The 21,210-nt window shown below is 43.3% G+C and overlaps 1 protein-coding gene across 10 annotated transcripts in view; it reads left to right on the top strand.

Annotated features, from left to right (window-relative positions):
* Positions 1 to 21,210, top strand: part of MAPK8IP3 (mitogen-activated protein kinase 8 interacting protein 3) — a 59,195-nt gene that overhangs the window by 13,999 nt on the left and 23,986 nt on the right. For 6 of the 10 annotated variants that reach the window (XM_082064476.1, XM_082064474.1, XM_082064473.1 and 3 more), the window contains exons 1-4: positions 5,853 to 11,386; positions 14,059 to 14,161; positions 15,373 to 15,491; positions 18,192 to 18,203. In XM_082064476.1, coding sequence (XP_081920602.1) covers positions 11,155 to 11,386; positions 14,059 to 14,161; positions 15,373 to 15,491; positions 18,192 to 18,203 — 466 coding nt within the window. In that variant the 5' untranslated portion in view covers positions 5,853 to 11,154. Of the gene's footprint in view, positions 1 to 384; positions 506 to 1,292; positions 1,364 to 2,123; positions 2,216 to 5,685; positions 5,831 to 5,852; positions 11,387 to 14,058; positions 14,162 to 15,372; positions 15,492 to 18,191; positions 18,204 to 21,210 lie in introns of those variants that run through there. The other 4 variants (XM_082064468.1, XM_082064470.1, XM_082064469.1 and 1 more) reach the window with 4 other exon arrangements.

Here is a 21,210-nt window from a genome sequence, read left to right as displayed (position 1 = left end):
GAAAGCAACTGCAACTGTAGCTCTTACCAAGACTAATGCTCAATACCAGTTCAGTACAGTGGAGCTGAACTGAATGTTTCACATGTTTTACGTTACTTTGCTGTGCATGCTGGTATCTGATGCAGAGAATGACTAAAGCTCCCAGGTCAAAAGTGACATTTTACAGAAGTAATAACCTGAAAATAGGTGTTTTTCTGTTGTGTTTTCATCATGAAACGAGTGTCTGTAAAAATCGTTCCTTCTGCCTGATGTTCTGTGCAGGAGTCCACACTACTCTGTGCACAGCTGCCGCTTTGTTGTTGCTGGTGAGAGTTGCATCTGGGGCAAACATATTTGACATTTATTCCTCATCTGTGCCTCTTTTTCTACTTCTTCCCTATTCAGAAATTTATAGAGTTTGAAGATGCACTGGAGCAGGAGAAGAAAGAGCTACAAATCCAAGTGGAACATCTTGAATTTCAGACTCGACAGCTGGAGCTGAAGACCAAAAACTATGCAGATCAGAGTAAGCAAAGCCGTGCACCTGACATGATTATACACTTTGCCTTCCACACAAATATAGTGCTACTTTGAAAATATTTTTCATACTTTTTGTTTGGTTTAATATAACTTACACAAAGCCTGAAATGTCTGGTTATCCTTTACTTTGGTATAAAATTCTGGGCCTTCTAAAGGATGAGATGTTGTATCCACACTAATTTAGTAGAGGCATCATTACTTCTCTTCTGTGGGGCGTGTTCACTCTCTCCAGATGCAAGATTTGGGCTATTGATGTAGTTTTAGAAGCTGGTTTCCAGTTTCTCCTTGTCCCTGAATAGAACCTCCCATTTTTCTTATATGTAAACTATCACATTTCCTTGTTTGTTTCTTTATTTTTACAAATAGTTCCTTAACATGTGTAGCTGTGTTTTATTGGCTGAGATTCCCTACAAAATTCATGGGTGTTTCGTCCAGTACTCCTGATTCTCAAATAGCCAGAGATGCCCATCCAAGAGGATAATTTACATTGTTGTCAAACTAGAACATTTATGGGGCACCAGGCTGCTGCTGAAGAGCTCTGCACCTGTGGTCTTTTTGCACTGTTTGCTCTGCTCATTTTGGGAACATGCAAATACTCATAGATCGGGTTTGTAATGAAGACCAGATCCCACAATGTGCATTATTCTGCACTGTTACTGTTTGTTTTGTTCAGAAGGTATAAATTAATTTCTAACAAAATAGGCTTTGAGACTTCTAGTTTCTTTGGGGATCTTGTTGTGTGTTAGCTGATGGTTGGAATCTTCTCTTGGTAGTTTCACGACTGGAGGAACGTGAATCAGAAATGAAGAAAGAGTACAATGCTCTACATCAGCGTCACACAGAGGTAGGGTGTCATCTCATTGTTTCTAAATAAATAAACTTTTAGCCTAGATGTAAAGTCATGTCAGAGAATTCAGCTTTACAATACCAGTGATGTTTAGAGCTTCTGAACTTTGGGAACATCAAAAATATCTGAATGGAGGGTGTAAAGAGGATGTAGCCAGGCGCTTTTCAGTGGTGCCCAGTGACAGGACTGAAGGCAACAGGTATGAACTGGAATCACAGAATCGTAGGGGCTCCCTCTGGACATGAGTAGAAACTTCTTTATTGTGAGGATGATGAGCAGTGGCACAGGTGTCTGAGGATGTGGTGGAGTCTCCATCCTTGGAGACACTCAAACGCTGCTTGTACATGGTCCTGGGCAACCTACTCTAGGTGGCCCTGTTTGAGCAGGGACGTTGGACCTGGTGGAGCCCCGGAGGTTCCTTTCAACCTCAACTGTTGTGTGATTCTGTGAACAGTGCCCTATTACCTCATCTCCCACTGCAAATGAGCCTCCAGGAGACGTCTTACGTTATTTTTGGATACGCTTTTTCATGGCTCTTCAGTTGTGAGATTAAGTAATTTCCAACACTATTTGCTGTCAGATTTTCTGTCAGATTACTCCATTCATTTACATCATCAGTTTAGAAGACAAAAGAAAAGACAAGGATATGTGCAAAAAACCAAGGGGAATTGGAAGTGGGTGCTGGAGAAGATTAAACAAAAGCAGGAAGTGAGTCTGTCCTTATGTGTTTGGCTCATGGATTTTTTTCTCCTCATAGATGATCCAGACGTATGTGGAACACATTGAACGATCCAAGATGCAGCAAGTTGGAGTAAATAATCAAACAGAGGGCAGTCTACCTGTGAGAAGGTAGGGCTGTCACCTCTCCATGGCATGTTTCCCATCTGGGAACTTAGAAACTGAGTGCGTGTATTTGAGAGAAACCAGAAGCAGGACCTTTCCCTGTGGGTGTGAATTGTGGTTGAAGCTTTTTTGTAATGGGTTGTGGGTGAGTTGTGAGTATGTTTGCTAAGGCTTGACGATGAGGGGCTTTATGTGTTCTGCTATGAAGCTTAGGCTTTGTCACACTGCTGCTGATGGAGTCTTCTGCAAAAATCTGCTGGTATTCTCAGGTAGCATGTAAAAGGTTTACTTATAGAATGGATGGAGGCATCAAATAAAGTATTTGTGTGTGTGTGTCTATATGTGTGATGACCAGCAAAACCATAGCAATTAAATGTGTTAGCCATTATAGGACTTTTTTCCCCTGTTCTTTCAAGGGAAGCTTTCTGTAAATCAATCACCCAGTAGACCTACTTATACCCAAGAAACTGAATTTCTCCATAAGAACCAGCCTTTGCTTAACGAAGACAGTGGTAGGAAAGAAGTTCAGTATGGAGAACTAGTCTTTTGTAGTCTTAGAAAAAAATTTAAAGCGCAAATGTTGCAGTTACATTGATTTCTGTACAGGTACATCTTAACTGTCATTCTTTGGGATGAAGGGCTAAGTTTTCATCAAGGATTGTGTCTTCATGTTAGAGAAATTAGTCTTTTACCCTATGAAAGTGTGGCATTGCCAGTCTCCTTGGAGAGCAAAAAAGAGAAACGCTGTATGTCTGTGGAAGCCTCTGGTGGGGCTGTGACTTGAGTTTGTAGGAACCACCAGTGGGAAATGGGACGTTTTCCTTCATTTCAAGCTTTGCACTGTTTGTGTGCGTGCGTGTGTAGCTCTGTGTTTGTAAATGCTTGTGCACAAGCGCTGGGGTTACACGAGTGTTTTCGTGTCCCTGCACAGCTGGGTGGGGGCGAACACCAGCCTTTGTGGATCTTGGTGAACTGATGTGCACTGGGGGGGGGGGGTTTAGGCGTAATTTCTCATGGCCTGTCACACAAATTCAAATGCATTGATTTATTTTCATCTGTGAATGTGCTTGGGTGTGTTAGACTGTGTAGGGGGTGCATATTTACATAAGACCGTAAGTACATCGAGTCTGTTTGCCTGTCACTTGGGAGAACTTGGTGCAAGAACTATTTGGGGGGTGGGGGTGTCTCCTGTCCCCTAAGAGGGGTGATGAGCAGGGTGCACACTTAATGTGGGGTGAATTATAGGATTCCAGTGCATGCCTACACCGTGTCTGTTGTAGGGCTGCATGTTTGCATGACCTTTGCTCTCTAATGGTTGTTTTCTTGTCTCGCTTTTTGTGCGGTTGCTGCTCTGTTTTGGCTGTTATGTTTGTCACTGCAGTCATCGCCAGTCGTGGAGGAAAAGGTAAATCCTATTGCTGCATCTTAACTTTGTTAATCCTAGTTCTGGAGGTTGCTGTTGAGTGGTAACAGTGTGATGCTGGGAGTGCGTTGGCATGTTTGCCCCGTGTCTGCTGGTACCTGTGTTGGATTTGCTCATTCGGGTGAGGCAGAGGGAGCCACCAGCCTGCTGGGGTAACACAGCAGAAGAACCTTATGTACTCAGAAGCAGAAGACACAGAAATTTGGTCCCAAAACAGGATCAGTCCTCTGTGATTGGACATTCACACTTAACATCACAGAATGTTTTGAAAAATCATCTTTTCTCCCTTATTTTCCTATAGAGTACAAGGCATGCGAATTTTCTGAGCGGGGCAGAAAATGCTTGTCACTGTTAGTAGCTCTCCGAAGGCACTTCTGACTTCGGACTGGACAGCAAGCTCTGCGCCCGGAGCCTGCATGGAGAGCAGTTCTCATCTTTGAATGCTGGCAAACAAATCATAGTTTTGTTATGTTTTATAAGCTTTAAGATGTCACTTGTAGAGCATCCTGATCCCAGGTTTTGGCTACTGCAGACCCTTGTTGAAGAATTTGCTGTTTAGCTTGTAAAGCAAGGTGGAACTAACTAAGTGTTCTGCCGGTTCAAGACTGGCTATTGCAGCGGTTGCTCCTCGGTACAAGTGACACTGCAGCGCTGTGACCCGCTGTGCTGGGTGGACGTGCTGAGGGTGGGAAAGTTGAGCATTTTGGTTTTCTCCACAAGCATTGTCTCCTCTGCTAGACATTCCACCTCCTTCCTTCCTGAAGGAGCTGGCTGGTGCAGTGTCCTGTGTTAGGGCTCGCAGCTCCTGCTGCAGGGGTTTCACCCATGGTCACGAGTGAGGTGGTTGTGATGCTTCCCAAGCGTGGTCATCAGGCCAGTGCTGGTGATCATTAAAGAAAGGCACATGAAGGTCTATTGTTACTAACAACGATGTACAGAAGGGCAGATTTCATCACTCCCCAGACCAATAAGCAGAAATCCTGTGTAGGAGGAGGTGAAGCACCATCCTTGAACCCCTTTTTGGGTGCCTGTCACACAGAGGCTCAGCTTAGCTTGTCTCTGCAGGGCCGCTGGAGTTCAGCGAGCAGAGGCTGCTGGGGATGTCTCCTAAACGGATGTGTGCTCCGTCCCTGCAGCCTGTGACCAAACCTGGGACCCTCTGGCCCAGAACCAGCTGCCGGTTGCAGTGTGCTGCTGCAGCCTTTTCCACCTCCGCTGCTTGCTCTAGATTTTCTCCCACTGGAACTTAATCTCAAAACCTGTGCCAGGTTGTATATGCAGGATCAAACCCGCAGCTAGCTAGTCACCTGCAGTTGCCAGAAAGAGGAGCATGAAGAAAAAGTAATTACAGACATCTAGCAATATGAACGATGCATTCATTTATACCTTTGTTTGATTTCTGAATTTTGAGTGCATTGTAGTAGGGATATGGAGAGGGGATCAGAGAGTACAAGTATTATTTTTCTTAATATTGGAAGTGATCCCAAACCCTCCGATTTCTGCTGTTGAAGCTAACCGGTTTGGGGGTGAAATGTGCAGAAGTCCTACACTGATGACTCTGACTGAAAAGCCTCTTTCCTGCCGCAGTGATGTTTTCTTTAGGATCTGTGGAAGCTTTTTTTTATTTTTTTTTTAATTTTTTTTCTTTTTTTTTTTTTTCTGTGAGTATATTTTTGCTGTGGCTTATTTTCCCTTAGTACTTTTGTTTCCCAGAAAATACACAAATACACCAACTTAAATTGGCTGATGCGTCCCTGCACTGTTGCATTCCATACTGATGGAGAGTCAGTTGTGCCTGTTTGGTCACTTGACCCCCTCCCTCTTAGAGTCTCCCAGGAGGATGTCTGGCTCTAGCAGTGGATACCATGCATCTGAGTAGACAACACCAGGGTGGGAGTTGAGGTTTCATACAGCTCCTATGTGAAGGGAAGGAGTGCAGTTCAATTTCTGGTGACTGATGTTTCACGTAAGCTAGCGTGCTGTTTCTTTTCTATAAGAACCTTGTAAACGGCTAACGGATTGATTTCCCCTCTCTCTCTGTTTCTCTCTTTAGCAGGAAGGAACGTCCTAACTCTCTGAATGTGTTCCCTCTCGCGGATGGCATGGTACGTGGGCAGATAGGGGCCAAGATCGTCCCAACACTGGACCACTGGCACCTGAGTGACCTCGGCCAGCTGCAGTCCAACTCCAGCTACAAGGTTTTATAGACCATCACGGAGCAAGGGTTTCCCACTCTCCCACTGTCAATAGCATCTCATGTTTTCATTAAGATGGAGACCAATCTGTGTCCGTAACCCTTTGCAGCCTCTCCCTGCCGTGCATCTGCTCCCTTGGTAGCTGTGCTGTAGGTGGGAGGATATTCTTTTGCAGATCTGGCATATGGTGCAGAAGGGATTTGACACAGCTCCTCATGCTTCTTGTCTCAGTGATAATCTCCTTTACTTGGCTGGCCCCAAGTTGAAAGGGATGTATGGGGAGGCAGTTAGGGGTTTAGGGAAGATGAATCTTTCACTTTTTTTAGCTTATTTGGGAGAGAAAATGCTGGAACCTGTCCCCTCTCTCCCCCTCAATAAGAGCAGTGCTTTTGCACCTCAGCTGGGACCAGGCATTGGGTTGCGCTCGCTCTATGGCATTTGTCCTTTTTGCCTGACCACTGTTCTGGCCTTCCTCTCTTTAGTAAAAACAGCTCCTGATCCTCTCTGGATACCCAAGTCTTGCTCTGTGCTTACAGGTCTTCAGTTCCTCATCTCTCCAGTTGTTACTCCAAACTTGCATTGTCTAGCTTCAGAACACTTGTCACCTCCAGCACGCTGCCTTCTGTACTGGGGCTTGCCAGGAAACTTGCAGCATTGCAGCCGTGCTGGAGCAGCTGCCTGGTTCTGTCTGTCGCCTGTGGTGCTCTGCTCTGCCATTCAGAGACTGGTCTGAGCCCAAAGAAATGTTGTACTCTTAGCTGACAGCTCACCGTGATTGTTGACAGTTTAGACTACACATGGGAGCCGCATTTCCCATGAGCTGTACCTGGAGACTTCTCAAAGTCTTTGTGCTCAGGACCCCACCAAATTATTCTCTTTGAGTGATGTTCCACAAATGCCTGGTGACGGGCCTGAGAGCCAGCGGTGCATCTACCCAGCGCAGCTTGCAGTATGTCCCCTAGCGTCTCACAGAGTGTCTGGTCTGCTTTAAAAGTGTCTGATAAAGTTTTCTTTCTCTCTGCCTGGAATTTGTAGAACATCAGGTTTTTTATACGTCGCATCTGATGACTGGGCTCCTTTTGAGGAGTTGTAAATCACTAATCCTGTGAAACACATTGAGGCAGTAAAGGCAAAGAGGAGGGGGGAAAAAAAAAGAAAAGAAAGGAAAATACCCAACTTACTGTGCCCATTCTGCATGTTTCCAGATTACATTAATGGTACTTTGGCCTGAGGGACTCTGCAGGAGTGGCCTCCTTGATGCATAGCACAAGAAATTTAGACAATTTCAAAATTTGTGCAGAAAACAAAGCAGCAACTTCCCTTCTTAACACTACCTTAGTAAAGTAGCCAGGGCTTGCACAGCACAGACCTTAGCACTTGGTCAGCCCTCTGCTGTGATGGAAGTTGGAAATCCAAAAGCAACATCTTTGTAAGTGTGGGGACTGTTCTTGGAACCCTTGGAACTCTTGCTGTAGTGTCAGAGGCACAGAAGTTTGGGAAACACAGCAACTTGCAGAATGCCAGTCAGGTCCTACAGTCGTTTCCAGAGAGCTTTGCCTGGAGTCAGGGAGTAGCAATGCCACAGTGCAATGATGTAATTAAGGATGGTGGACATGAAGATAGAACTTGAGTGTGTTTCTTCAGACTAGTGCTGTGCCAGCACAGTACTGCTGCTGAGGATACAACCACCAAAATGCACAGAGACCAACCAGCTTCTGGTTCTGGAAGCGGTTTATCCCTTGGGGTCTCCAGGCAGTGCTGCACGCCGTGGGGTGAACATGCCCTTGAGCTCTGTAGCAGCCAGGTATGTGCAGCAGGGTTAGTTTTTAGAGAAGAGCTGGGAGGACGTTGGAGTTAGATCTGTCGTCCACAGACTTGCTAAGGTGTAATTCTTTAAGTGGTTCAATCGCAGAACTTCTGAAAGATGTTGAGTAGATCTCACTGATAACCCAGCATCTGTGTTGCAGGAGAATTTAACAGGAACCCAGATAAATTGGAAGTCTGATGTCCAAGCTCAGGTAATAGAGGGTTACTGACTGCGTCTCTTAGTGATATGTTGGTAGTGGTGTCAGGCAAAAAAAATCCACTTGTGATGAGAAGAAAGCTTTGTGCAGAAGCGGTGGTGTGCTGCTCCTAGTGTATCTGCCAGGTAGTGCTGGGATTTGTGTTGGTGCTGGTTTGAGTGCTGCATTTCAGGTTAGCTGGTGGGGTGGAGTTAGGGAGATTGGGCTGTGGAAGACTTGGATGGGCCAGTGTGTTACTGACAATTTCCTAAGTGTTCTGGAGCAAACCTATAAATAATGAAAGGGTGTGATTTACCGACTTAATAGATTTGCAATTTGGAATGGAGATTTTCCTCCTGCAAGCTTCTTGCACACTCTCTGACTGCAATGCTATTTCTGAAATGTTTTGCACAACTGAACTCTCAGCAGTCCCGCTCATGCACTCCTCGCCTCTTCTTCAGAGCTCTGATACTTCACTGACATCAACTGCACACACATGGCTCACCTTCCCAGTATGTATATCCTGACTCTTCTGACTAGTTTTCCTTCTTCATGGGGCCATACTGTAGTCATATTTTAAGTGTCCTTGTATACTTATTATTACTACTTTCTGTTTTAGTTGCCATCATTATATTATTTTATTTTTACATTCAGTTGTACATTTATTTTATGCAATGTTTTGGAGATGAAAGTCCTTAACATTTTTGTTTTTATGTACTATGCTTTCAGTGTTATAACCATACAATTGTGGCTTCTCATGGTGACATATGACTGCTATGAATGTTGGGCCTTTGCAATGCATTTTGGAGGTCACTACTACACATTTGATGTTTAGGAGGTTGACAGGTATGGCTGTAGGTAAGTGGTGCTTGTGGAGAGTATTCCTTGGGTGAGCTCTGGGTTATGGAGAATGCCTCCTACGCTGCAGAGGAGAGCTGTACACTCAGTGGAATATTTAGCATAAATGAAGCACTCAGGTCAATAGGAGGAAGATACCAGCTAAGATTATAATAGAGCTTCTGGACTATGAAGAGGAGCATCTTGGTGGTATTAATGTTTGGGAGGAATTTCTCCAATGTAGGTGCATAGGTGGATGAAGTACATTTTCTAGGTAAACATAAAACTCAGATATATAACCAAAGAGTAAGTGAAAGACCAAGGTAATTACTCACTGGTGTGTTCTGGGTGAGGGGCAGATTATGTCAATAAAGAAGAAGTTACAGCATATCTCTGATACCAATATCATCCTATAGACACTGATGATACAGGGTTTCTGAATGACATCTAGTTCCTAAGAATAAGAAATGTCAGGTGGACCTACCTGGGTCTCTTTTACAGCACTAAGATGCTCATGGACTCTGGTTATGCTTACAGACTTGCAGTGGGTACAAGAACAGCTCTGAATCCTTTCATCCAACAGGGGTTTTGTTTGGGGAAAAGAGGTTTTATGGTTGCACTTCACACTTGATACTCCTTGTCCCTTTGTAGATTAGAAAGCACAGCAGGCAAACTGCAGTTGAAGTAATACAAAGTTTACTGGGTTGTATTTGTTCTCAGAAACCTGATTTCATTTTTTTTCTTTACATATTAGGAAAGCAGCTCCTAAAACAGGAATATGAGGTGCAGGTGGGAAGTGTGGTTTTCACATGTAGCAGCCTAAGTGAAAAGTCCCCATCTCAATCTTGATGCTAAAATCAGCAAATGTGCAGGGAGATGATTTGAATGTCCATGTGGGAATGTGGGTGCTGTCTGGACTGACAATGTAGAAACTATATACAGAATGTGGATCTTATTTAATGGTAAAGCCGTTTTAAAAAAAATCTTAATTTCCAATATAAATGCACGGATGCAATATAAAACCTTTGACTTCCAGAGTGCAGTGTGCAACAGGGTATTTTAAGATAAGTGTACAGAGGCCAGTCTAATTAAAGGAAGATCTTAGTAAGATTCTAGATTTAAAAAAAAAAAAGGCTGCAAAGGGTTAACTCACCATTTTTTTCAGTCTTCTCTCTCATCTCATTTTGATTTTTTTTTTGTCATATTATGAGCTTGTTATTATTAGAATAAGAGAACAAGACTTCCAGATCAGTGAAGTGAAGCAGCGTCACAGCTCCAAGGTTGGAAGGCTCAGAGCAGCCTCTGAGCAGAATCAGGATCTTTCCAGTACTTGCACAGGAGGGGAGAGACAAGTAGTAAAGATTAAAGCTGGGCCTGGATGTGCAGATGCTGAATGTCACTGCACCCAATTGCAACTCATTATCACATGTAACTCGACATTAATTTTGTCATCTCCCTGCAGGCAGTAATTAGAGTGGGCTGCCGTGAAGAATGGGGAGATCTCATTTGGGTCTGGGAGTGATCACAGCATTGGTCAAGATGTTAATTGGCTAGCTGTGAAACTGTGCTGTTTTAATTGACAAACAAGGGTCACAGTATAAAATCCTGGCAGAGCCTTGAAAGCTTCCCATGTTTTTCAAGAGTGATACTACGAGAAATGGGGCTGTAATGTCTGTAAAACTGAGAGCCATTGGTGTGCATTTCACACTGGGAATTCATCTCCTACATTAATTTGTCTCATTTTTGAATTCTTGGGTCTTGTCATCCTGTCATTTGGAAGTGGGGAGACCACACGTGTTTCTGCTGTGTTGTCAAGCTGGACCATGCCTGTCCAGCCTCTGCCGGAGGCCGTGTGGGGACACAGGTCTCCTGCGCTAGCAAAGCCAGACCATCCCAGCTCGGTTATCCACCTTGCTTCTGCAGTTCAGCGTCAAAACCGCTTTGCTGTTCTCCTATCCAGGTTGTGTTGATGGCTTACCGTAATAACACCATCCAAGACCTCCAAGAGGCCACTCCAGATCCTTCCCAAGCAATATCCATGTTGCCTTCCAGTCTTGGGAAATGCTGGCCTGGTTTACTGCGAGTGCTGAAGCCCATCAGCTTCCACTGCGGTCAGTGTGAGCTGCAGGTGCTTTTCACTGATGACAAGGCCACCTATCCCGAGATGCATGGTGAAGAGATCACATACTGATGTGACTTGTGAAGAACCATGTTTAGTAGTAAAAAAGAAAGGATATTGCTCCTTTCTCGAGTGGGATTTGCTTGCTGAGTTCAGCACAAGAACTCACTGCTTCATTGTGGTTGCAGTGCCTGGTGTCACCAACAAGCGCTGGACATGTAGCTGGTACAGTGAGCAAAACTCATTCTCCATAATGCTTTAAGGCAGCCATACACCACCAAATGGGAGATAAACTGAAATGTATAGCTGTGCTTTTCCCTTTCTGTTCTTCCCCCACCCTGTAATTGCCACAGTGTCCCCAGGATGAAATGTCCGAATCTGGGCAGTCCTCAGCAGCTGCCACACCGAGCACCACTGGAACCAAGTCCAACACTCCCACATCATCTGTGCCCTCTGCTGCCGTCACCCCCTTGAACGAGAGCATCCAGCCCATCAGCGAATACAATGGCACGACCAAGAGCAATAAGAGGGCACGAGAAAAGCGGAACAGCCGGAACATGGAAGTCCAGGTCACGCAGGAGATGAGGAATGTCAGCATAGGTATGGAGGCTGCAGCTTGAGGGTTTGGTCATTAGAGTAATTGCCTTCCCAGTGCTTGTGTCCCTCTGTTACAGCAAGAAGCTGGGAGACTGAGGGGTAATCAGCTTTGTAAGTATAGAATTTGAGGTTGTCTTACTTAGAAAGATCCATGAGTGAGACAGGGCTGATTGGATATTAGCAGTTTTCTGGGTAGCAAATTTTAAAAAGTTCAGTAATGAGAATAGCTTCACAAATATGCAGGATGGAAATAGGTTATTGAGTTCAGTCCCCTGCAGTTGCATTCATCCATGTCATGGAACCTCTTTCATGCACAGTCAAATCCCATCTTGGTCTAACTGAGCTTTTAAAAGCTGTTTCTGGACCTCATCAATATGATAGTTCAGAGCCTCCATCTCATTTTCTCCCTGGATTTATTAGTAAGTATTTGATATTCAGTTGTTCATATGACAAATTTGTCAGGTTAAATAATTATCTTCTGTGTGCTTGTCCCACATCCTGATGTGTTTAAAAATAGCAACTATATCCAGCTGTTTTTCTTAGCTAAATAAGCTGTTTTCTTTTAGGCTGTTTCTTGTATAAGAAACTCACCAATCTTTGGAAGTTATCGTTGTTTTCTCTCCATTTCCTGGAGTCCTTTAGTGATTTGAATTCATTATTTCTTGTCAGGAAAGCCATCACCTAAGCCTTTAGTACTAGGCTGTTTAAATAAAGAAAATGGTGTAATAACATGATATAAGGCCCTTTCTGTGCTTTTTAATGTAGCTGTGCCAAGGTGGTGTCTGAGTGACTCCCAGCATGTGCTGTATTTGCGCTTGCCACAGCCTTCAGAAATGAGAAGTGGTCTGTTTTCCAGGTCATGAACAAAAGGACTGTAAAATTAGCTGAAGATCATAAGGAAGGTCTGTGCAGGAGCACAGGGATGAGCGTAGGTCCCTGAGGTTGGCATCTGAACCGGCTGATCTTTTGTTCTTAATACGGAGGAAATTCTCTGCTGATGTTCGCATCTGGTTCCAAACAAATTAAGACTAAAACAACACATAACAACTTTTGTTGTAGCATTCAAATGAGAATCATCATGACTGAGTCCCAGTCTGTATTTATATTAGCAGCTGAGGGGGTCGTAGGGTCGCAGATGTCAATCTGCCAGGAACTAGTGTAGTTCTCCATAAAGTGGATGTTTTCTGCATAGCCACCTGTGGATGGTGATCTGCCCGGTGGTCCTGGCCAGGGCGAGTCAGTAGAAGCACTTGGTAGAGACTGAGCATGGATGTCAGTAGTTCATATGCTCTGTAAATACTTACCCATATTTTTACAGCTGCTGCTTAGCAAGCTCATTTACCATCAGTACCTTTCTTGGGTCCAAGTCTGCTCTGTTCTATATGTGTGCAAGTCACTGTGCACGTGAAAGCTGCTTTTTCCTTGGTGGAAGTATCACTGTAGAATCTGCTCAAGGCAGATAGTTGTATCTTTATGATGTAGTCTGCATATTCAACCTTTGAGCTATTTCTCACATGTAATGCAAAATCAGATCTCCATGCTGAGGAGAAACACAGATACTTGAATTTTAATTATGTGTTTTATGCGTCTGTAATTCAAATGTCTGTCACTGATGCAAATGCCTTAGAGCTGAACTACCAAAAAAAAATACTCAAAGGTATTTGCAGAAAAGCTTCCCAGCTTGAAAAAAATAAAGAAAAGGAAGCCTCTGTTTCTGCGAGCTTGAGAACCGCTGCTGTATGGGTGCCTACTTTGGCAGCAGATACACATCACACTTTGTTTTCAAACATGGCATTTGTTGCCAGCTGGTGCACGATGCCAGTCTAAGTGAACAAAATCAACCCTCAAGTTGTCATGGACTTTGTGTATTTGGCTTCTGAGGATGTTTGGAAAGGTCAAAAATTTCACATCTAGCACCCTTGAGGGACTAATGCAGTTTACAAATTAGATCTTTAATCCTTCAAGGTTTTCTTGTGTGTACAGACATCGTGTTTGTATTGCTTGTTTACAATAGGTGCAAGCTGGAGCTTTTGAGCAGTTTGGTATCCAATCAATGTGGCTTCACAAGAGGCAAAAATTCCTTATTCTTTAAATACTGGCTTCAGGCTGTAGATTATACAGAAACCAGGGTAGAATATCAACTTTTAAGTGAGACTTCACTGTAGTGGGTATCTAAACTAGTTGTAGACTTCAGAATTTGTATTGAAAATTTATTTCTATTAGAACTAAATAGTGCCAATTCATAACTTCAGTAATCTCTGGAAGCTATACAGAAAATCACTGTGCTGTCTCCAGTCTCAGCTAAAGCTACATGGTGATTGAAGAGTGTTTACTGACAGATAAAAGGTTTATTTTGTAGTTTATTTTAATGGATGAAGTATTTCTGGTTATCACGTTTTAATGAGAATTCAGGCTAGTGGCCTTGGTGATGCTCTGATAAGGTGATGGGGAGGGGATGCTTATGGTCTTCCGGCTCTGGAATTGTAAGGGCACCTTCCCAGCACTGGCGCATTTGTGATTCTAGTTACCAGCCACTTTCTGGTCCTGTTTTAAGACTTTGAACAGGACACCATGAAGTTTTGAAACCTCAGTATTCAAAGCTGCAAAATTCCCTTCAAGGAATACCATCCTCTGAAAGTTCTGATCCTATAGATCATATGTATTGTCTTTCCTAGGAATGGGCAGCAGTGATGAGTGGTCTGATGTTCAGGACATCATAGACTCTACTCCAGAGCTGGATATGTGTCAAGACCCCCGCCTGGAACGCACTGGTAACAGGTATAGATTATGACTTTGTGACCTTCCACTTGGTTTTAGGAGGGGTCAGGAGTGGATGCGATGGCTCACGCTGAGTTCAAGATGCAGCCGTTTGAGAAAGTCCATATATTCTGCCTAGTGTGACTGTGATGGGTTCTGACCTTGTTTGAGTTCTCTGGAGAAGGCAAATGTCTGCTGGTAAACTGCAGAAGGATCTGTCCAGCTGACCCAGAACTGGGCTTGTTTGCTGTGCTGGATCAGGGAGGACGGGGAAATGGAGCAACAAAAGGCTTAAGACAGGCAAAGGAGACGTGGGTTTAGGCTGTCAGGAGGAGGGAAAAAATGCATTGCTGAGTGCCGGTTGCTTCTTGTCACTTGTGCTGCCCATTAGACTGCATGCACTGATTAATTCTGGTGCGGTCATGACCCGCATCTCTAACTCCTCAGTGCTCTCAGATGTCTGGGTAGCTCTAATTTTTCTGTAATTGAAAAAAAAAAAAACCACCCACGCTTTTTTTTTCTTTTTCTCCTTAATGTGCTCTAAGTCTGTAATGTCAGAGGGAGCTGCCGCACCCCATTTGTAATCTCTGGGCTTTATCAGCAAGACTTGATTTATCAAAGAAGCCACACAACTTGAGATAATATCCAGTGGTACTGACCTTCCTGTTAGACTGCTGGAAAAATTGTACAGCCTCTTTTCATGCTGGATGACTCCTCTCATGCAAGGCAGGGCATTAAAAGCATTTATACCCACATTAAGAACATTTTTTTAGAGTAGACAGTGACAAACCCAGAGGCTGCCCCATCCTCGCCTCCTGTAGCAGCTGTTTTCTGTTTGAGCCGTGGGACTGTCAACATGTGCAAGAAGATTCTTGATGGTACCAGAGACACCAAAAGGTGGAGGTGTGCTCCTCTATGATATGATTCAAAAATGTCACCTTTGATTTAGCTTTAATAAAATACATTTTGCTGACATGTGAAGAAGCATTTTGGCACATAGACTCAGCCGAAGAAGCTAACCTTTCAGACCATTGCTGTTTTCAACATTTGAGTCCTTATCTGATCTTACCACTATCTAAGGTTGCTATCTAAATTGATAGAAGTGTGGGAGTCCTTGCAGAGCCTGAGAAAGTCAGATCAGACAGCTTCTGTGAGTTGAAATTCTTCTACCAATCAAATATTGAATAGTTATTAACCTTGTTTGTTTTTGTTTTTTGTTTCAATTCCAACAGCCCAACACAGGGGATTGTGAACAAAGCATTTGGCATCAACACAGACTCTCTGTATCACGAACTTTCCACAGCAGGGTCCGAAGTTATCGGAGATGTCGATGAAGGAGCAGATCTGCTAGGTAAAAACTTTAGAACCATTCTGTTTGGCCTGGTACAATTCCAGCTATATTAAGCTTCCAGAAGCACTTGTATTCTTTTTTTTTTCAGAACTTCAAACTTTGACTTTTTAAAAAATGGCATGGAAATCAAGACATTATATGACTGAAATACATACCTATAGTACAGTAATGCTTACTTAGAAAATAACTTTGGCTGTTGGGTAACTCTTATTTGGGTTGTCTTTGTGTGCATAATTAATTTTCTATAGGATTCTCCTACACAAACAGTTCGAAGACAAAATTTGCTCCTCTGCTTCCTCCCCCAAATTTTGTCCCCCCAGTAATTTTACACACTAGAAATTTCACTTGGAATAAGGAGTTTGCTTGAAATTTGTAAGAAAGTAACTCCTTTTGTTAAGTTTTTGAAATTTAAGGGATATCAAAGTATTTCGGTCTGTATTGCAGTTTTTAGCCTTTTATAGTCAAAGAGATGTAGTAACTCACTTTTTAGGCTGATTTTGAAGGAGCTTGTAATACCTGAACTTTTGTTACCATCCATATTCCGACTAGGATGTTGAAGCAGTCAGAGCAGCGGCTTTACCTCAGGTAGCGGTGTGAGCCCTTGCCATACTTTTTGGTGTTGGACTCTTCGAGTAATTAGACCTTAATTCATGACAGAATTTAAGCATGTTCTTAAGCCCTTCTGACTGTTTTCAGGACAATACGAGTGGTCTTTGAATACTCAGACAACATGGGCAGCTGACAAAGTTTGTAACTGTGTATCTCACTTTCTATTTTACTGATTGATTTAGGGAGCCTTAGGAAACAATAGGACTCCAACAATATGCCTTTTATGCATTTAGTAGCAAGAGATCTGATCCTGAAAGTGTACATTTCCTTTCTGGTGATTACAAGTGTAAGAGCTGCTTATGGTTAACGTTGTTAAGTTTGGTTCTGTATGTGTGTCCAGAACAGGGTGAGCTGAATAATGTCAAAAGATTTGCAGCAGCTCAGCTTTGCAGAAATTAAAATAGGAAGATACTTGTATCACCTTTGAATATGAGTCTTGTATCAGGACCCTCGAAAAGGGTATGTTTGTGCAGGGGGGATAGATTTTACCTTGTTCACCGAATATTTTAACCACGAAGGTGTGAACTGAAGACTGGAAAGGAGGTTAATGCAGTACTTGCTTTATCAAAGACAATAATCTGTGAAACTGTTACTATTGTAGACAATAATGTGACTGGAATGTAAGAACACACTCTAAACTACGATCAGAACACTTGCAACACCTTTTTGATATGGATAGGTGGTTTTTTTAGAAGCATGGTGCTAGCTCTGCAACATGCTAGAGAGCACTCATGCATCAAGTGTTAAAACATCTGTTGTTTCACTTCCAAGTCAAGATTGCCAAAAGAAAAAAATCTACAGAAGAGTCAAAATGAAAGCACAGGCTTTCTCTGTCTGAAATTGAAGCAGATACTTACAAAATTAAGGATTTAGAAGGAAAAGCAAGATTTCCAGGTCTGAGGATCACCTGGATGTTTAGCAGTCATTGCAGGAAGGCTGGGGCTCCTGCTTAGAGTTAAATCACCCTTGAGCAGCAGTTGGCAGGCAGGTCTGTTTCTTGAATGGAAAATCTCACTCATCCCTTCCAGATATCTGCAAAGCGGCCAACATCTCTTGGTACAAAATTAGCAGTCTTCATTGCAGTTTTGGAATACAGAATAATATAATAAATAAAATATTTGTGTTTCCTCCCCTGCCCCTAATACTGCTTTACATACATGAGTTTATAGAGGAAGTATTCTGGGGAAAAAATGTGGGATGAGAACAATTATTTACTAGTGGTAATTGTAGACCAAATTCCTGTTTTATCACTATGGCCTTAGGAACGCTAGTTGTCTGTTTTCCTATGTGTTCACTTGTTAATCACAGGTTCTTACCTCTAATCCTGAGTAGGCTCCTCCTCCTCATGTCCTCCCCCTTCCTGCCCTTCCCTATCCCAAGAGCTTCTGGACATGAAGGAGCACCAGCAGTTTGGTTGTGTGCTGTGGGCAGGTCCTTCCTTTCAGTTTTAGGATGCCCAACTGTGTTTGCTTTGGAGATTAAAACCTTCTTTCAAATAACAGGAGTTTTGTGGTGAAGACAGAAACTCAGCCATATTAGTGGTAAGTTTTGTACAGAAGTTGAAATGGGCTCATCAAACTGAGTCCCAGCACCGTGGTGTAAAAAAGAAAAAAAAAAAAGTTTTTAAATACAACTAATTGTCTTTTTGCAAGCTGAAGAGCACATTTATTGTCAGAAGATCGAGTTACTAAAATCACAAGGGAAGGGGAAGTGAGAAGGTGGTGGGAACTAGCTGTTCTGCATTTAGTGCTATACAAGAAAATAAGGTTTATCAGTTCAGGAAGATGCAATTGCCTGAGGTTCTAGTCTGGAAAACTGGGGGTAGCTGAGGCATGTGGTTGCCATTGTACCACGGGTTACCTTCCCTTGATTTTTTTTCTTTTAATGTCCTGTATGTAGAGTCATGCCATATACAGTCATGGCAGGTCCTGTCCTTAACTATTTCATGCCTTTTGACATTGAAATGGCTGAATCATTGTTAATTTTTTTTTGAACAAAATTTTATTTTGTTGGTTTCGGTCACTGATTGATCCTTTTTTCACTTCCTTTTTTTCCCTTGTCTCTCTGTGCTTCGCTGGACATGACCCATAGGGGAGTTCTCAGGTGTGTATCTCCTCTGCTCAGTTTCCTTTCTTGTTTCTTTTTGCCTTGTTGAGGTCGAATGACGTGGTATACACGTGTGATACTCCCCTGCTCTTGTCCAAACACGGCTGGCTTTGCAGACTTCTCCCACCTTCTCCTCGCATGGTTGCCTTGCACCGGTGGGTCCCTGGGCAGCAGGACATCCCCGCTCTGTGCTCACACGCCTGCTGCCTTTCAATAAGCTCTTCTTGTGTGGCTTTCTGCAGGTTTGCTCCACCGTGTCACACTGGCCTGTCACTCAAGGTCTCGGGGCTCCAAGTGTTTTTTTCTGTCAGGATGGGTGCTGAGCTTGGCGCAGAGCTGGGCTGGGCACAGGGTTAGGTTCCACGCTCCTCCCAGTGAACCAGGCTGTGAGGAATCCCTGATGTGCGTGGTGGCCACTGTGGGTTAGTTGATGCAGACTGGCCCTCTCCTGGAATATCTGTAGTGGCGTTAAAGACGCTTTCTTGATGGAAGCTTTGCCTTTCCAACATGAGTTTAAGTAATAGCTCTGTCCTTTGTTTTGATGAAGACACACCGCCTTCTGTTGTCAGAAGATTTGCACCTTTCCATAAAATGCAGTTAGGCCCTGATGCAATTTCACATGAAGTCAAGGGGATCTCTCTTGATTTCAGTACAAACTGGATGAAGTTTTCCTGGTAGTAAAGGCAGGTGACTTGTGCGGATGCAATAGTGTGATGCTGCGTGGTGATGCGCTGTCACCTTCCTCTGCCCAGCACCTCTTGGTGTTGGCTCTGTGAGCCTACAAAAGAAAGGGATGGTGTCATCCTTGCTTTTGATTCGAATCAGTTTTACTGTAAGCCACTTTTTTGTGGTCCTTTCTCAGAAGACCTCCCGCTGAAGTTGAGTTGGAGTTTGTCACAGTGTGGAGATGGATTTGGGCCTGTCCAAAAGGCCAGATGAGAGCTTTGGTGTTCACCCCCCTTTTGTTTTCCCTTCTGCCCCTGTCCTTCCCTCACTGTGCTCATATGTCTGTTGAACTACCTTTGTTGTGGGATGGGAAACCCAAAGACGTGTAGTCCAGGGGAAATGATGAAGATGGAAGAAACAGATGAGCTCATCTTGAGCTTGTCCTGACACTGCAGGTGTAAATCCCCGTTAGGCCAGGCTGCAGCAGAACGAGGTGTAGATTAGTTGCTGCTGAGCATCACGTATTCTGGCACCACACACAGCTGTACACACGCTGATGAGCTGCTCCGTTTGCTGTTTACAGACTGGTACTTAATGGCTGCTTTTTTTCTCTTCCTTTCTTCCCCTTTGTCCCCATCTCTTTCTGTTCCCTTTCTCGTATGGGATGGCTCTCATAGTACGGGATGATTTCTTTGGTAAGGCGAAGGCCTTTTTTATTTTATTTTCTTTTTTTCTTTTTCTTCTTTTTTTTTTTGGTTTGTTTTTTAATGTGCATTTTTTTCTAAATTTCCTCCATTCACTCAACATCCCTCCATGTGTCTTGCATTACCTTGGTTTTGGTTTTTTGTTGTGGTGGTATCACCTCTCCAAGAAGCAGGATGCTGCTGGTCAGTTTGGGCATTCTCCTCTGTTTCTTGTAGTTGATTATCCACTTTGATGCTTCACACTGTTTGCCTTGCTATGGGAGGTGGACCATTTAGGATGGGCTCTGTTAGACAGGGTTCAGTCCAGACCTCTCTTCCCTCTGCTCCACAACACAAAGGGGTGAAGAGACCTCCTTTAAGTCACTCCATGGTGTTTTTTTCCCCATGAGCAGGGCTCTGCCATAACAACCTGCATAAAGTTATCTTATAGTGTCCATTCTATGGCTCTGAGGTGGCTTCATCCATTTCTTTATTGCAAGACTAGCCCTTCAGACCTCTCACTGGTTAAAACGTTGGGCTGTGACTGTCACACACAAATAAGGTAGAAGCTGTGGTGAGGATACTGATGGTTGGTACACTGTGCAGCTTTTAGTTCTGTCATGATAGCTCACCCTGTTTACAAGAGTTTGTTTCCCTCCCAAAAAAAGCCACACAGAGGGACAGATGACTCAAGAATGGGAAAGAAAAAGATATAGTCCAGAAAAACTGTTGATGAACTCTTTCCTTTGATGTCCCTCAGCAGCCATAAAGTCCTTGTGCCATTTTAATGTCTTACTGGCTAAATATTTATTTGATAATTGGTAGAATCACTAAAAAGAACAAGAAAAACGTTGAATAAATGGATGACTTCTTGTTCTTCCAATCAATGTATGGTGTGCCACAAAAGAAAGGGCTATAAGTCATTCACCTTTCCAAACCAAAAATACAGCTCAGTTCATACTGCAGTTAGTGTCTCTCACTCTTTGCTGTTTGCAATATTCTTTTGATATAGCATCCAAAGAACATTGTTGCCTGAAACATCAAAGTGATTAATTATCCACCTACTAATTTTTCAAAAATTGTTTGAAAATGCTGCTTCTTACTCATTCTTGCTGGGAATTTGCTTTTGCCATCATAAATTCATCCCATTTAACTGTGGGAAGAGGATCTGTATGTTGGAGTGTTGTGTTCTCACTTCTTGTATACTACCATGTTTCTCTAACTTCCATTTACTTCAAGTTTGTGTTGTTTTTATTTTATTGCAAATATTAATTAATCAGCAAATAACAGATCAAGAAAACTGTTGATGCCTTTGCTGTAAAGGAAGAGGTAGTTCAGAGGGCAGGACAAGGAGCACAGACACCGATGGCTGTGAGACTTCTTCATGCTCTGGGACCTGTGGTGAGAAATGAGCTGAAACCCTCAGCACTGTCCCCTGACAGGGAGAAGTCTCTTTGCCTTTAGTTCTCGGGTGGGCTCTATTCCCCCCGTAAGACAGAAGCTGACACTGATAGCCAGTAAGTCCCCTGGCAGCAGGAACCAATCCAGGTGTGCTTTTGGTCCCTAAATTCCTTTCTGTTTGGTTTATGAAACACTGAATTCGACCTTCCCTCTTAGCCCCAGATTTTTCAAAGTGCTTGCAACCCAGTCTGCAT

This window comes from Streptopelia decaocto (genome assembly GCF_964273445.1).
Source record: "Streptopelia decaocto genome assembly, chromosome: 13".
Lineage (NCBI taxonomy): Eukaryota > Metazoa > Chordata > Aves > Columbiformes > Columbidae > Streptopelia > Streptopelia decaocto.
Note: the sequence above shows the minus strand (reverse complement) of the source record. Positions and strands in the feature narration are given on the sequence as shown.